The sequence below is a fragment of the Sapajus apella genome, unplaced genomic scaffold, assembly GCF_009761245.1.
Source record: "Sapajus apella isolate SASKATOON/1434 unplaced genomic scaffold, GSC_monkey_1.0 scaffold172, whole genome shotgun sequence".
Taxonomy (NCBI): domain Eukaryota; kingdom Metazoa; phylum Chordata; class Mammalia; order Primates; family Cebidae; genus Sapajus; species Sapajus apella.
The window spans coordinates 863,191-879,307 of NW_022437112.1; the positions used below are offsets into that span (position 1 = coordinate 863,191).

General features: G+C 46.4%; 1 protein-coding gene across 5 annotated transcripts in view; it reads left to right on the forward strand.

Moving 5' to 3' along the window:
* Nucleotides 1–16,117, forward strand: part of ARSL (arylsulfatase L) — a 37,794-nt gene that overhangs the window by 9,190 nt on the left and 12,487 nt on the right. For 3 of the 5 annotated variants that reach the window (XM_032267796.1, XM_032267794.1, XM_032267792.1), the window contains exons 2-6: nucleotides 1,628–1,777; nucleotides 4,192–4,313; nucleotides 6,462–6,584; nucleotides 9,966–10,389; nucleotides 13,856–13,992. In XM_032267796.1, coding sequence (XP_032123687.1) covers nucleotides 1,628–1,777; nucleotides 4,192–4,313; nucleotides 6,462–6,584; nucleotides 9,966–10,389; nucleotides 13,856–13,992 — 956 coding nt within the window. The remainder of the gene's footprint in view (nucleotides 1–1,627; nucleotides 1,778–4,191; nucleotides 4,314–6,461; nucleotides 6,585–9,965; nucleotides 10,390–13,855; nucleotides 13,993–16,117) is intronic. The other 2 variants (XM_032267793.1, XM_032267795.1) reach the window with 2 other exon arrangements.

Sequence of the window (16,117 nt, forward strand, 5' to 3'; positions counted from 1 at the left end):
TTCCTTCCTTCCTTCCTTCCTTCCTTCCTTCCTTCCTTCCTTCCTTCCTTCCTTTCTTCTTTCTTTCTTTCCTTCTTCTTTCTTTCTTTCTTTCTTTCTCCCTTTCTTTCTTTCTCTTTCTTTCTTTTTCTTTCTAACTTTCTTCCCTCCCTTCCTTCCTTTTTTTTTTTTCCTTTATAGAGACAGGGTCTCACCATGTTGCCCAAGCTGGTCTTGAACTCCTGGGCTTATGCAATCCTCGTACCTTGGCCTCCCAAAATGCTGGGATAACAGGCATGAGCCACCACACCTGACCGCTTCTGCATCTCTTGATGATGCTTTCTTAGAATGCACTGACAGTGATTGATCCTGCATCTGGAGAATGAAGCATCAGACTCGTGATTAATAGATGTGCTCCATGCTCCCTTGATTTGGCATTGTCCCAGGCAGCCTCAGAAGGAATTTTATTTCACTCTTTGCAAGTCAGGTGGGCATCAACCTCTGCTGTGGGCCAGGTGTCTGGTTTTCCAAGGAAAACCAGAGTTTCCCCTACTTCAAACCTTCTTGGAGATTCGGATCATATCTTTACTGCGTTGCACTGGGCATTGGAACACTATGGCCCAGCTGTCTGTGTGCATGCCCAGGGTGGCATCAAGTAGAGAGGTGGCAATGATGGTGTCAGGCTGTATGTCACCAACCCCTGTGCCAATGCTGCCTCATGGTACACAACCACCGGGGCTTTCTCCTGCAGGCTGGGACCTCTGTCACCTCCAAACCCACTTGTCATCAAGTACCACTGGGCTAAAAAAGTCAGTCCTGGGTATTTTCATCTGTGTGCCAGAATGCACAGAGGATTTACATGGACTCAGAGGCAGCAGCTCACTGTGGTCTCACCTTGCCCCAAGCTATGCCTCTTCCTTGCTCTGCTGGGTGGTCCAACCCCTAACCCCAGCCCCAGTCCGTAAATTCAACACAGTTTGCTTAAGGAAGAACAATGAAGGAGAAGAGGCAATGGAGAAGGGGCAATAGCTGTTCTGGGGACTCGATCCATCCAGGAAACCATGACTAGGCAGGTTTTCTGTGTGTTTTTGCTTTTTATTGTTGCTGTTATTGTTTTGAGACAGCCTTGCTCTGTTGCAGTGCAGTGGCACGATCTCAGCTCGCTGCAGCCTCAACCTCCCAGGCTCAAGCGATCCTTCCTCCTCAGCCTTCCCAGTAGTTGGGACTACAGACACGTGCCACCATGCCCAGCTAATTTGGGATGAGTTTTCACCATGTTGTGCAGGCTGGTCTTGAATTCTTGAACTAAAGCAATCCACCAGCTATGGCCTCAGAAAGTACTGAGATTACAGGCATGAGCCACTGCACTCGACGAAGGCTTCCTGTTAATCAGGAGTTTAATCATTTAACAACAGACTTTAGAGCTTCCAAAAGAAAATACTTAAAGGCCAAATAAAACCATCAACAGTATCAGTTAACTGTAACCAGAGAAAAACAATCAAATGCCTAAGAGATTTCCCGAAAGCTAGTCTGAAATGTGATGATAACATCTATGCCCCTTAAAATAGCGAGGCCAACTTCCCTCATACACGAGTTGCAAGTGAGGTGGACAGGCACGTGACGCAGTCTCTGACAGCTTGTGCTTCAGGGGCTGGCTAGCTGGGATGCTCGGCGTGCTGCTAAGTTTGGCGCCTTCAGCTTCCAGTGACGTTTCCGCCTCCCAGCCGAACATTCTTCTTCTGATGGCCGACGACCTTGGCATCGGGGACATCGGCTGCTATGGCAACAACACCATGAGGCAAGTGACAGAGAAAGACTTCCCTGGTGCCCCCAATGCGGACACCAGAAGAAACAGAAGCCACTGAAAATGCACATAGCCCTTGAACTTGGCAGTTCACGCTGCAGCGCTTCTGTGTTTTCTCTCTCTCCAATGTTGCTTTCGTCCCTTGCCAGCACTAACCCCACTTCAGTCCGTCCTACATACGACTGCTCATTTCATTTTTATTTTTATCATTATTATTTTTTCTGAGACACAATCACTCTGTGGTCCAGCCTGGGTTGCACTGGTACAATTAGAGCTCACTGCAGCATCAGCCTCCTGGGTTCCAGTGATCCTCCTGCCCCAGTCTCCCGAGTATCTGGGACTGCGGGCATCCACCATCGTGCCTGGGTGATTTTTAAATTTCTTGTAATGGCGGGGTTTTGCTATGTTGCCCAGCCTGCTCTGGAACTTCTGGGCTCAAGTGATCCACACGCCTCAGCCTCCTAAAGTGCTGGTATTGCAGGTGTGAGCCACCATACCCAGCCTCTTTTCTTTTCTTTTTTTTTTTTGAGACAGTCTCACTCTTGCCCAGGCTGGAGTGCAGTGATGTGATCTTGGCTCACTGCAACCTCCACTTCCCGGATTTCAGAGATTCTCCTGCCTCAGCCTCCTGAGTAGCTGGGATTACAGCTGCCCACCACTATACCTGGTTAATTTTTATATTTTTGGTAGAGACAGGGTTTCACCATGTTGGCCAGGCTGATCTCGAACTCCTGGCCTCAAGTGATCCACTCGCTTCAGCCTCCCAAAGTGCTGGGATTACAGGTGTGAGCTACTGTACGCGGCCTAATTTCATTTTTTAAATATGATTTTTATCCACCCAGTACATGATGGACAATGCTTTAGAAATCTCTGCTATCAATCAGGCATGGTGGCTCATGCCTGTAATCCCAGCCCTTTGGGAGGCTGAGGCAGGAGGATCACTTAAGTCCAGGAGTTCAAGACCAGCCTGGGCAACATAGTGAAATCCTGTCTCTACAAAATAGAAACATTAATTTTTAAATTCAAAACAAATTAGCCAGGCATGGTGGCATGCACCTGTAATCCTAGTTATTCAAAAGGGTGAGGTGCGGAAGGATTGCTTGAGCCCAGGAGTTTGAGGTTGCAATGAGCTGTGATCAGGCCACTACACTCTGGGCAACAGAATGAGACCCTGTTTCAAAAAGCAAACAGGCCGGGCATGGTGACTCACACCTGTAATCCCAGAATTTTGGGAGGCCAAGGCAGGCGGATCACTTGGAGGTCAGGAGTTGGAGACCAGCCTAGCCAACATAGTGAAACCCTGTCTCTACTAAAAATACAAAAATTAGCTGGATGTGATGAGGGTACCTGGAATCCCAGCTACTTGGGAGGCTGAGGCAGGAGAATCGCTTGACCCCGGGAGGCGGAGGTTGCAGTGAGCCTCAGATAGCACCACTGCAGTCCAGCCTGGGCGACAGAGTAAGACTCAGTCTCAAAATACAAACAAACAAACAAACAGAAGAAATCAGTGCCATTGCCTGTAAGCAGAACGCCAGTATTGATCTCCATCTCACTCCTATCCTGTCCATCTAGCCAAGCCCAGCACTTATGCCGGATTTCAGTGCTCCCCTGCCGAGAAGCTCTGCTTCAGGCAGACAAGTCCACACCCTCCTAATGCCAAAATATGGTGTGCCCATCTGTCATGAGCTAGAGCTAGTCCATCCTCCTGTCCGAATCCCAGCCTTCCACTCTCATGTAGCACCTACAGTGTGTTGGTGTCCATGAAGTCAAACCTTCCCATGAACACTGTGAGTCCTGCAGAAGGTGCCCTGGGCTCTCAGTTCTGCATTTCCTGAGGTTGTTCTCTCAGTACCAATAGTGCCTTGTGGAAACTTAGTCACTCTATTTATTTATTCATTCATTTATTTATTTTAGAGACAGGGCTTTATCTGTCACCCAGGCTGAAGTACAGTGTTGTAATCACAGCTCACTGCAGCCTTGAACTCCTAAGGTCAAGCAATCCTCCTTCCTCAGCCTCCTGAGTAGCTGGTTCTACAGACCTGCACCACCATGCCTTAATGTTTCTATTTTTGTAAGCTTTTTTTTTTTTGTAGAGACAGGGTCTTGCCATGTGTGCCAGGCTGGTCTTGAACTCTTGGCCCCAAACAATCCTCCCATCTTGGCCTTCCAAAGGGCTGGGATTACAGGCATGAGCCACCACACCCAGGCTCTCCTATTTAAATGAGTTGATGTTTCTCTGAAGGTTCAGAAGACGTTAGAAATGCTTGACATTGTCTTTGGGTCATTCCTAAGAACATTTTGAAGCACTCTGTGTGACCAGCGGACCTTCTGTGAAGAAGCATGTAGCTATGCTTATGAAGAACCTGTCTAATTTTAACAAGTAAAGGTGTTAATTTGTCCCTCCATAGGACTCCAAATATCGACCACCTTGCAGAGTTCGGCGTGAAGCTGACCCAGCACGTCTCTGCCGCGTCTTTGTGTACCCCGAGCAGAGCAGCCTTCCTCACGGGCAGGTACCCTGTTCGATCAGGTTAGTCTCTCCTTACAGCTGCACTAGGGTCCAGCCTGGTGCATAAATCACAGTTTTTAGTTTTTAAATTCGGATTTTTTAATATATTTTTTCGATTTAGAGATAAGAGGGCTGTCTCCATCTTGCCCATTGTGGTCTTGAAATGCTGGGCTCAAAAGATCCTCTCTTCTTGACCTCCCAGAGTGCTGGGATTACTGGCGTGAGCCACCGTGCCCAGGCAGGTTTATATTCTGATGCTTTGACATCTCAGGGCTTTGCTAACCTTGGCGGGACTGGCCCTCCCAATGCTAGCCAATTCTTAGCGATAACAAGCATGTCACCTGGGAGTGTAACTTTCATAGATAAACCAATCAGTCCAGAGCCCACACCCCCAACCATCACCTTTAGGAGATTTTCATATGTGGGGCCACTCACTATTTGCCCTAATGCCCCCAGAATCAATGACCAGCTTTCTAGGGACAGCCCCTGCAGACCAAAGCCCATGGAAATTATACAAACTGGCCAGTCTTAAGCCGGCTTACCCCACCTTGCCCATTATTTCCCAAAATAGAAAAAAAGAAATAGATAAGAAAGGCTTTTTTTTCATACTTTCCCCTCACTCCCTCTGCCTCCTGACCAACCCTGGAGCTTCCCCATATCATCACATAGCATGGCTCACCCCAGCCTCCTGTTGAACTGTGAGTCATAAACTATCAGGAACTGTGACTAACGAACTAGCTCTCCAACGACAGGCATCTCCTGATCTGTTGGCCTTGTCAGAGCTGAATAATGATAAAACCTTAATAATAATAATACTGCATAACACCTACATTTTAAAGCACTTGGGTAGAGGCTGGTCATGATGGCTCATGCCTATAATCCCAGCACTCTGGGAGGCCGAGGCAGGCAGATCACTTGAGGTTAGGAGTTTGAGACCAGCCTGGCCAATATGGGGAAACCCCATCTCTACTAAAAATATAAAAATTAGCTGTGCGTGATGGTGAGTGCCTGTAATCCCAGCTACCTGGGAGGCTGAGGCAGGATGATTGCTTGAATATGGGAGGCGGAGGTTGCAGTGAGCTGAGATCATACCACTGCACTTCAGGCTGGATAACAGAGCGAGACTCCGTCTCAAAACAAATAGATAAAAAACAAACCAACCAACCCTTGGGTAGAGATTTGGAATGTTTGGAAAGGAGAATAAATTTTGTCAGTGGCTACCAACCTTGTCAGTACATTAGAATCTTCCAGAGGATCTTCCCACCATCCCAAATCCCAAGTTCTAGCCAAGACCAATAAAATTAGCACCCCTGGGGTGATAACCAGGCATCAGAATATTTTGAAGCTCCCCACATGATTCCAATGGGCAGACAAGTTTGAGAACCTCTGGATTATATCAAAAGTTTGATGAAATTATAAAATCATTTCTGGGCCAGGCACAATGGCTTATGTCGGTAATCCCAACATTTTAGGAGCCTGAGGTGGGAGGATTTACTCGAGTCTAAGACCAGCCTGGGCAACATAGTGAGACCCCGTCTGTACCAAAAATTTAAAAATATTAGCTGGGCACAGTGGTGTGCACCTATAGTCCCAGCTACTTGGGAGGCTGAGGTGGGAGGATCACTTGAGCCCGGAGTTCAAGGCTGCAGTGAGATATAATCAGGCCGCTGCACTCAAGCCTGGGTGAGAGTGAGACCCCATCTCTGCAAAAAATTTAAAAATTAGCCAGGTGTGGTGGTGCGCACCTATAGTTCCAGCTACTCAGGTAGCTGAGGCGGGAGGATTGTTTGAGCCTAGGTGATCGAGGCTGCAGCGAGCATTGATTACACCCCTGCATTCCAGCCTGGATGACAGAACAAGACCCCATCTCTAAGTAAACTAACAAGCAAAAAATAATTTTTAATTTTTATTTATTTTCACTGAATTATATTCCTTATAACCTGCAGGTAATAGGAAAATACATCTTCTTAGTAATTTTTTCAATAAATTAATCATTGACTTTGCTGCCGAAACTGCAATTCCCAAGGCAAAGTCATGTAGGAAGTCCATTTTCAATTCAATTTTAAGTAAGAGAGATTTTTACCAAGAATTCTATTTTTAAATAATAATAAATAACAAACAGAAAACAAATGTATCACAGTAATTCTTTTTCCTAATAATTGCTCAAAGGTATGGTTTCCAGCATTGGTCACCGTGTTCTTCAGTGGACTGGAGCATCTGGAGGTCTTCCGACAAATGAGACAACTTTTGCAAAAATATTGAAAGAGAAAGGCTATGCTACTGGACTCATAGGTATGTGTGTTTTTAAAAGTGGTAAGCGCATGATCTTTATATGGAAAGGACATTCCGCTAAAAACTTAGGAAAGGAAAATGGATGAGGTGCTGTGGGATTTTCCACTAGACAGAAAGCTGCATATACCTAGGAACAATGTTACTTTCCAGGTGGTTTACTGCAAAATAGGTACTCCAGAAATATCAGATCAGGCAAGGTGGCTCATGCCTATAACCCCAGCACTTTGAACGCCAAGGTGGACGGACTGCTTGCACCCATGAGTTTGAAACCAGCCTGGGCAACATAACAAAGCCCCACTTCTACCAAAAAAAAAAATCATAAATTTAAAAATAAGTAAAATGTGCTCATGCCTATGGCATACGTTCCAAGCTCCGCTGCACAACACGTAGCCACTTTGTTCTGTGGGATCCTCTCCCACCCTTCACATGGAATTTTTGCCTTAGACATTAATGTCTCAGACTGAACACCTTCAGCTCTGTTACGGTTGGTTTATGGATCAACTTGGCTGGTTTAGTGCTGCGATCTAAATGTTTTGTCCCCTCTGCAAATTCCTGTGTTGAAACTCTTACCCCCCCCAGGTGATGGTGTTAGGAGGTGAGCCTTTGGGAGGTGATGAGGTTTCAAAAGTGGAGCCTCAAGTGTAGGACTAGTGCCCTTACCAAAAGAACCCCAGTCAGGCACGGTGGCTCACGCCTGTCATTTCCAACCCAGCACTTTGGGAAACCGAAGTGGGTGAATTGCTTGAGGCTGGGAGTTTGAGATCAGCCTGGGCAGCATGGCGAAACCCTGACTCTACAAAAAAAAAAGAAAACAAAGAAAGAAAAGGAACATAAACCTAATGAAATATTTGGCATTTCACACAATGTTCTGGTAGACCATGATAAAAAGTAAGAAACAATATATTATCAAAAATTTGTGTAATGCTGCCTATTCTTCCCTTCGGTGTGTATGAAAATGTCTTTACAAGATTTACTACCTCCCTGTCGGCTTCTGTAACCAACATGCTTATTTTTCTACAAGTTAACAAAGCATGTCATGTATTGGATGAAAAATAAAATTAATGACAATAGTTCCTTGAAAGGAGACCAAGTTACCATTATCGTTATGTGTTATAGTAACGATTTTTATCAATAGTTCCATTTATTGATAACAAACAATATGACTAGTGGATACAATGAATATAAAATCCCGTAAATTATATATTTCTAAAAGTTAAAAATCATAAAATGTTTTTTGTTTAATTTTTTACCAAAAATAAAATTTCTGGGGAGATTCAGTCATCGGTGTCAAACGAAGGTGTATTTTTTCCAATAGACTTTGTGTTTTTGAGGCAGGGTCTCGTTCTGTGACTCAGGCTGGAAGGCAGTGGTACAATCACAGCTCACTGCAGTCTCGACCTCACAGGCTCAAGTGATCCTCCCACCTTAGTCTCCCAAGGAGCTGTTGCTACAGGCTTGCACCACCATGCCCGGTTAATGTTTTCTATTTTTCTTTTTTGTAGAGACAGGGTCTTCCCATGCTACCCAGGCTGGTCTCAAACTCTTGGGCTCAAGCAATCCTACCACTTTAGCTTCCCAAAGTGCTGGGATTATAGTTGCAAGCCACCATGCCTGGCCAACTATAACTTTTCTAAGACAGAAGAATCTATCCTTATGGGTTATTCATTGGGAAATCATGAGGTTTTCCATGTGGCAGACAGAATTGGGGTGGTAAGAAGACACACACATCTCTTTGTCAACACCATCGTGGTGACCCCATAGAAGCAAAGGCTATATTCCTTTGACTGACTTTGAAAGGTATGCATTGCGAAACCCACCATTCACTTCAACCATGGCCACTGTCATAGTGGCTTATCAAAGAGAGAATGATTCCAAAGTCGAGAAGTCTTTTGCCCATGCTGATGGTATCACATGGTGCTTTCTGGCTTTCATCATTGCCCTGTAAAACAAGGTGCAGTAGACTAAGTAATGGTCCCCAGAGATGTCAGCCCCTAACCTCTGAATCTAGCAAATATTAGCTTATATGCAAAAAAGGCTCCTTGTAAATGTGATTAAGTTAACAGTCTTGAGGTGAGAAGATGATCCTGAGTTATACAGCTGGGCCCACTGTTCAGGGACAAGGCTTCGTTTAAGATGAAGGTAGAGGAAGATTGGGCCACAGAGAGGAGAATTGTAATTGGAGTTGTAATTGGAGTGATGTGGCCACAAGCCAAGGGATGCCTGGAGCCCCCAGGAGCTGGGAGAGGCAGGAAGGATCCTCCCCTAGAGCCTCTGGAGAGAGTATGTATATGTCTGTGTTCTAATATCCTCTTCTTATAGGACACAAATTCTATCAGATTAGGCTCTGTATTAGTCTGTTCTCAGGCTGCTAATAAAGACATACTCAAGATTGGGTAATTATAAAGAAAAGAGGTTTAATGGACTCACAGTTTCACATGGCTGGGGAGGGCTCACAATCATGGTGAAAGGCAAAGGAGAAGCAAAGTCATGTCTTACATGGCAGCGGGCAAGAGAGCTTGCGCAGGGGAACTCCCATTTCTAAAACCATCAGATCTTGTGAGACTTATTCACTACCATGACAACAGCATGAGGGAAACCACTCCCATGATTCAATTATCTCCACCTGGCCTTGCCCTTCACACATGAGGATTATTACAATTCAAGGTGAGATGTGGGTGGGGACACAGCCACACCATATCAGGGCCCAAACTAATGACATCATTTTGCCTTAATTATCTCTTTGAACACCCTGTCTCCAAATACAGTCACGTTCTGAGGTCCCGGGGTTAGAGCTTCAACCCATGAATTAGAGGCAGGCCAGGATTCAGCTGACAACAAAGCCACTGCAGATATAATCAAGTAAAGATGCAGCCTCTGTGGTGGGCCCTCCTGCAAGGACTGCTGTCTTTATAAGACAGGAGATTAGGTCACAGACACACACAAGAGGACAATGCCACAGAAACATGGAGGCCCCAAGTGCAGAGATGCCTGGAGCCCTCAGGAGCTGGGAGAGGCTGGAGGGAGCCTCCACTAGAGCCTCCGATTTGAGTCTGGCCCAGAGACACTTTGATCTCAGACTCCTGGTCTCTAGGACTGGGAGAGGATACATTTCTGTTGTGTTGAGCAACCAGTTTTACAGTAATTTGTTCCACCTTTGAGGTAACTAATATTTTGGCTAAAGCTGCCACAAGGGGTCCTCATTTCTCTGAAACGATGAGGCCAGATTGCGTTGCAAATAACAGCTAATGCTGCCCGCACCTCTCTGCAATCTCCCGGCCCCCCAGTGTCTAACAGAGTATCAAGAATGTGACAAACAGTCAATATCTACATGCCCAGTTATGCTCGGACGCTTGTCACATCAACATCCTTTTTGCCTCTCAGGAAAATGGCATCTGGGTCTCAACTGTGAGTCAGCCAGCGATCATTGCCACCACCCCCTCCACCACGGCTTTGACTATTTCTACGGAATGCCTTTCTCCATGATGGGTGACTGCGCCCGCTGGGAACTCTCAGAGAAGCGTGTTGACCTGGAACAAAATCTCAACTTCCTCTTCCAAGTCCTGGCCTTGGTCGCCCTCACACTGGCAGCAGGGAAGCTCATGCACCTGATATCCGTCTCGTGGATGCCAGTCATCTGGTCAGCCCTCTTGGCTGTCTTCCTCCTCACAACCTCCTATTTTGTGGGTGCTCTGATTGTGCATGCCGATTGCTTTCTGATGAGAAACCACACCATCATGGAGCAGCCCATGCGTTTCCAAAGAGTCACGCCCCTTATGCTGCAGGAGGTCAAGTCCTTTCTCAAAAGGTCAGCAGAAAAGGGTCAGCTTCCTCCAACCACTCGGCTTTAGCATGAAAACACATCCTAAATAGTCTTCTTCAGTCGAGCTCGGTGGCTCATTCCTGTAATCCCAGCACTTTTGAACGCCAAGGTGGATCACTTGAGGTCAGCAGTTCAAGACCAGCCTGGCTAACATGGTGAAACCCGGTCTCTACTAAAAATACAAAATTCAGCCTGATGTGGTGGTGAATGCTTGTAATCCCAGCTACTCGGGAGGCTGAGGTGGGAAAATCACTTGAACCTGGGAGGTGAAGGTTGCAGTGAGTTCAGGTCACATCACTGCACTCCAGCCTGGGTGACACAGGAAGACCCTGTATTAAAAAAAAAAAAAAAAAAAAAGTCTTCTTTGAATGGGATTGCCATGACCAAAAACAGTTTTTGGTAAAAATAGGGCATAGATGAGGGGCAGTGGAGCCCTCTGACTTGTCTTGTGTTATGGCTGAGCTGGGCGTAGTGGTGCACACCTGTTATCCCAGCTATTTGGGAGACTGAGGCAAGGGCATGCTTTGAGGCCCAGAGGCTGAGGCTATGCATGAGGCTATGAAGGTAGCCTTGGCGACAGAGCAGGCCTTGTCTCAAAGAGAAATTGTTACAGGTTGGCTGGAACTTGCTGCTACTCTGGAGTCTTATTCCCTCGGAACACCACGGACACTATTTAAGAAAACTGCATCACCTGAAGGACTTTATAATAAATTATCAATTTAAAAAATGCCTATCATCAGAAGTCAGATGTCCTATGGCAGAATTCAGCCTGCAGTAAATTCTATGGCAAGGAAACTTCCTATGCCAGACCAGGAGAAATAGGATGAAAAGAGGTCTCAACACTACACAGAGTTATTTTCATGCCCCCCAAGGGTATGCTAGTAAAGACGGTGACACCATCAAAAGTCAAGTCACCTTGCCTGGTGACAGTGAGGTTGTCATCATCTCCTACAACATTCTATTTTCTTTTTAGTTAGAATCTTGCTGTGTTGCCAGGCTGGAGTGCAGTGACACGATCTTGGCTCACTGTAACCTCTACCTCCCAGATTCAAGTGATTCTCCTGCCTCAGCCTCCCAAGTAGCTGGGATTATAGGCACGTACCACCACACCCGGCTAATTTTTGTATTTTTAGTAGAGACGGGTTTTACCATGTTGGCCAGGCTGGTTTTGATCTCCTGACCTCATGATCTGCCCACCTCAGTCTCCCAAAGTGCTGGGATTACAGGTGTGAGCCACTGCACCTAGCATCCTACAACATTCTTAGAGATTTTTTTTTTTTTTTTTTTTTTGAGACAGAATCTTGAGCTGTGGCCCAGGCTGGAGTGCAATGGTGTGATCTTGGCTTGCTATAACCTCAGCCTCCTGGGTGCAAGCAATTCTCCTGCCTCAGCCTCCTGAGTGCTGGGATTATATGCGTGCACCACCACACTCAGATAATTTTTGTATTTTTAGTAGAGAGAGGTTTCCCCCTATTGGACAAGGCTTGGATTGAACTCGTGACCTCAAGTGATCCACCCACCTCGGCCTCCCAAAGTGCTGGGATTACAGGCGTGAGCCACCGCGCCCGGCCTCCTACAACATTCTTAGAGCGTTCTTTTATTTTTACTTTTTTGAGACCAAGTCTCAATCTGTTGCCCAGGCTGGAATGCAGCGGTGTGATCTCTGCTCTCTGCAATCTCCACCTCCTGGGTTTAAGTGATTCTTGTGCCTCAGCCTCCCAAGTAGCTGAGACTAAAGGCATATGTTTGTATTTTTAGTAGAGGCAGGTTTTCGCCACAGTGGCCAGGATGGTCTTGAACTCCTGGCCTCAAGAGATCCCCCCACCTTGGCCTCCCAAAGTGCTGGGATTACAGGCGTGAGCTACCACACCCAGTCTCTTAGAGAGTTTTTCATGGAATTACCTAATGTATGACAGAAAGGGCATTGACAGCTTGCAAATTAAAGCAGGTAAGACTGTTGTGTTCTTTTTGTTTTTTAATGTGACAGGATCTGGCTATGTTGCCCAGGCTAGTCTTGAACTCCCGGGTTCAAGCAATCCTCCTGCCTCAGCCTCCCAAAGTGCTAAGATTACAGACATGCCCAGCCCAGCCTGATGTGTTCTAATTAAGGCTAACACCTTCACCATTGCTCTTATGCTTTAAGGATCGAGATTAGACCATGAAGACTAAGTGAAAGGAGGAAGACAAAGCACTGCTTTTGAGGAGGACAATTTGAACAATATTAATTGTTTTTAAACAATATTGTCTAAAGTGTCTCATTTTTAAGTATCTTTTTTCATAAATATTTTATCCTACTCCTCACTACATGATAGCAGTTATAAAGAAAATTGAACAAAATAAAAGTCATGTCAGACAGTAACCTGCTGTTCTTTTAACTTTGCATTGTCTGAAGTATGTAGAGTTAGAACATTGTAATATTCAGGGAAAAAAGATGCATTACATCAGTTTGGGTTTTTATTTATTTATTTACTATGAGACAGGATTTCATTCCCGTTGTCCAGGCTGGAGTGCAGTGGCACAACCTCAGCTCACTGCAACCTCCTCCTCCAAGGGTCAAGCAGTCCTCCCGCCCAGCCTCCCGAGTAGTCAGAAGTACAGGTGCACATCACCACACCCTGCTAATTTTTGTATTTTTAGTAGAGGTGGGGTCTTGCTATGTTTACCGTGCTGGTCTCCAATTCCTGGGCTAAAGCAATGCTCCCGCCTCAGCCTCCCAAAATGCTGGAATTGCAGGTGGGAGCCACCACGCTGCGCCCAGTCTGGATTTTTTAAAAGATTTCAGAAGGGAAAAGTCACGACGTTAAAGTGTGGCACACGCCTATGATCTCAGCTGCTCAGGAGGCTGAGGCAGGAGAATTGCGTGAACCCGGGAGGTGGAGGTTGCAGTGAGCTGAGATCATGCCACTCCACCCCAGCCTGAGCAACAGAGCCAGAATCTACCTCAAAAAAAAAAAAAAGAGTCTTAAACAGACCAAGCAGGCATCGTAGCTCATGCCTGTAATCCCAGCACTTTGGAAGGCCGAGATAGGCAGGTCACTCGAGCCGAGAAGTTCGAGACCAGTCTAATCAACATAGGGAGACCCTGTCTCTGCCAAAATAAATAAATAAATAAATAAATAAATAAAAGCTGGGCCTGCTAGCACATGCCTCTAGCCCCAGCTACTTGGGAGGCTGAGGTGGGAGGATCACTTGAGCCTGGGAGACTGAGGCTGCAGTGAGCTGAGATTGTGTCACTGCACTCCAGCCTGGGTAACAGAACACGACCCCATCTCTAAAAAAAGGAAAGATTGTTAAAACAGGAGAACCTTCCTAAAAAAGGAATGTTAAACAGAAGAATATTTTCCTGTTCAAGAAGAGCTTTGAGCATTTCTTTTTAGTGAGCAGAGTTGAGAAGACATGTGAACAAGGATGTGACTGACAGGACTTCAATATCTGTTGTGTTGATTTTCAGGAATAAGCTTGGGCCTTTCCTCCTCGTTGTTTCCTTTTTGCACGTCCACATCCCTCTTATCACCATGAAGAACTTCCTCGGGAAGAGTGCCCACGGGCTGTACGGGGATAACGTAGAGGAGATGGACTGGATGGTAGGTAAGTGCCCTTCCAGGGGAAAGGAGCTGCTGCCCATCCAGCAGCAGAAGCAGGAAAGGAAGCAACGGAAAGGTTAAAGACAGAAGACGCAGAATCACGATTGCAGTGAGATTGGATTTTAAGAGTCCAAAATTTTATAGCACAAATCTTCACTCCGTTAGCAGAGGATGAATTCCATAACGTGCATGGGAGGCAATGCGATTCGGCCAAAGATGTCCACGTCTTAATCCCATGTGGCAGAAAGAATGACAGCCCCAAAGCTGTCCACTCCCTAGTCTTCATGTGGGAGACAGAATAACGGCTGCGAAGACGTCCACATCCTAATCTTGATGTGATAGACAGAAAAATGGCCCCAAAGAACCACTTTCTGATCCCCATGTAGGAGACAGAATAATGGCCCCAGAGATGTCCACATCTGAATCCCCATGTGTTAAATAGAATAATGGCCTCAGAGATTTCCACGTCTTAATTCCCAAGTGGCATTCCCAGAATTTTGGCCCTAAAGATGTCCACATCCTAATGCCATGTGGTACGCAAATGAAAGAAAGATCAGGTAAGATTCCTCTCAGCTATAGAGTGGCTAGTGGCTCCACTGCACTGAAAATACAACTAAATTTCTTCCTGTCACCAACAGCCCCGTGACCTGCTGCTGCCCAGATCCTAGTGTGACCTCTGCCCTTGTCCTCCCCACCTGCTGCATTCTGGCCACGTGGACACCACACAGTATCTTTCACATTTGTCCCCTGCATGGGCTTCTACACCTGCTGTTCCCTCCCCAAATGGTTCCTCAGGCTTCACTGTCTTCTCTTCAGAGCCTGCCCTGAAGCACCCCAAAGTGGCTCCACCCCAATCATCTTCTCTCCCATTCTCCTGAGGTCCGTTTTCTGTTTTGCCTTTGTTTTCCTCCTCCTCCTCTTTCTCCTTTCTCCTCCTCCCCCTCTTCTTCTTCTTCCTGTTCTTCTCCTCCTCCTCCTCCTCTTCCTCTTCCTCCTCCTCCTCTTCCTCTTCCTCCTCCTCCTCTTCCTCCTCCTCCTCCTCCTCTTCCTCCTCCTCCTGCTCTTCCTCTTCCTCCTCCTCCTCTTCCTCCTCCTCTTCCTCCTCCTCCTCCTCTTCCTCCTCCTCCTCCTCTTCCTCCTCCTCTTCCTCCTCCTCCTCCTCTTCCTCCTCCTCTTCTTCCTCCTCCTCCTCTTCCTCCTCCTCTTCCTCCTCCTCCTCTTCCTCCTCCTCCTCTTCCTCCTCCTCTTCTTACTTCTTCCTTCTTTGTTTCCTAACACAGCATCGCCATTTTTTCTCTTCATGACCATGTGTTAGGTAGCTCGATTTTCCATTTTCCCCCAGGAGAATATAAACTCTTGCGGGTCTGGATTGTCTTGTCTCATTCACTCATTGTATACCTGGGTTTGAAACAGAATGGAAGGGGAATAATGCTTGAGTGAGTCAGGGCTGGGTGAGTATGTGGGCACAGCACATCCTTGCCTCCCAAAAAAGAACTAGGAACCCCTGGGTTTAGGTGGTGAGCTGAGAATTCTAGGATGCTCAGAATAATTGCCATCAGAGATTTGGGTGAAAGATGTATTTAAAATTTTTTTTCTTTGCTCAACAAGCTAGGTATGGAAGGAGAAAAAGTTAATTGTGTGTGTGTGTGACAGGATCTCACCCTTACCCAGGCTGGAATGAAGTGGTGCAACTGTGCCTCACTGCACCCTACCTTCCTAGGCTCAAGCAATCCTCCCACTTCAGCCTCCCAAGTAGCTTGGACCGCAGGTGCACACTACCACAGCTGGTTAATTTTTTTTATTATGTGTAGAGACAAGGTCTTGCTGTGTTGCTCAGGCTGGTCTCAAACTCATAGGCTCAGCGAGCCTCCCGCCTCAGCCTCCCAACTGCCGAGATTCCAGGCATGAGCTACTGTGCCCAGCCAACTGTGAGTGACATTAGTTACACGAGTTCCCTTGTGTGTGGCTGCAGGAAGCTCAGTGTCACCACTGGGAACTGGTCTGCATGTTCAGCCTATACATTCTTCTCTGTAATGTTCACATGCCTCACTTTTTTTTTTTTTTTTTTTTTTTTTTGAGAATGAGTCTCACGCTGTCACCCAGGCTAGAGTGCAATGGAACAATCTTGG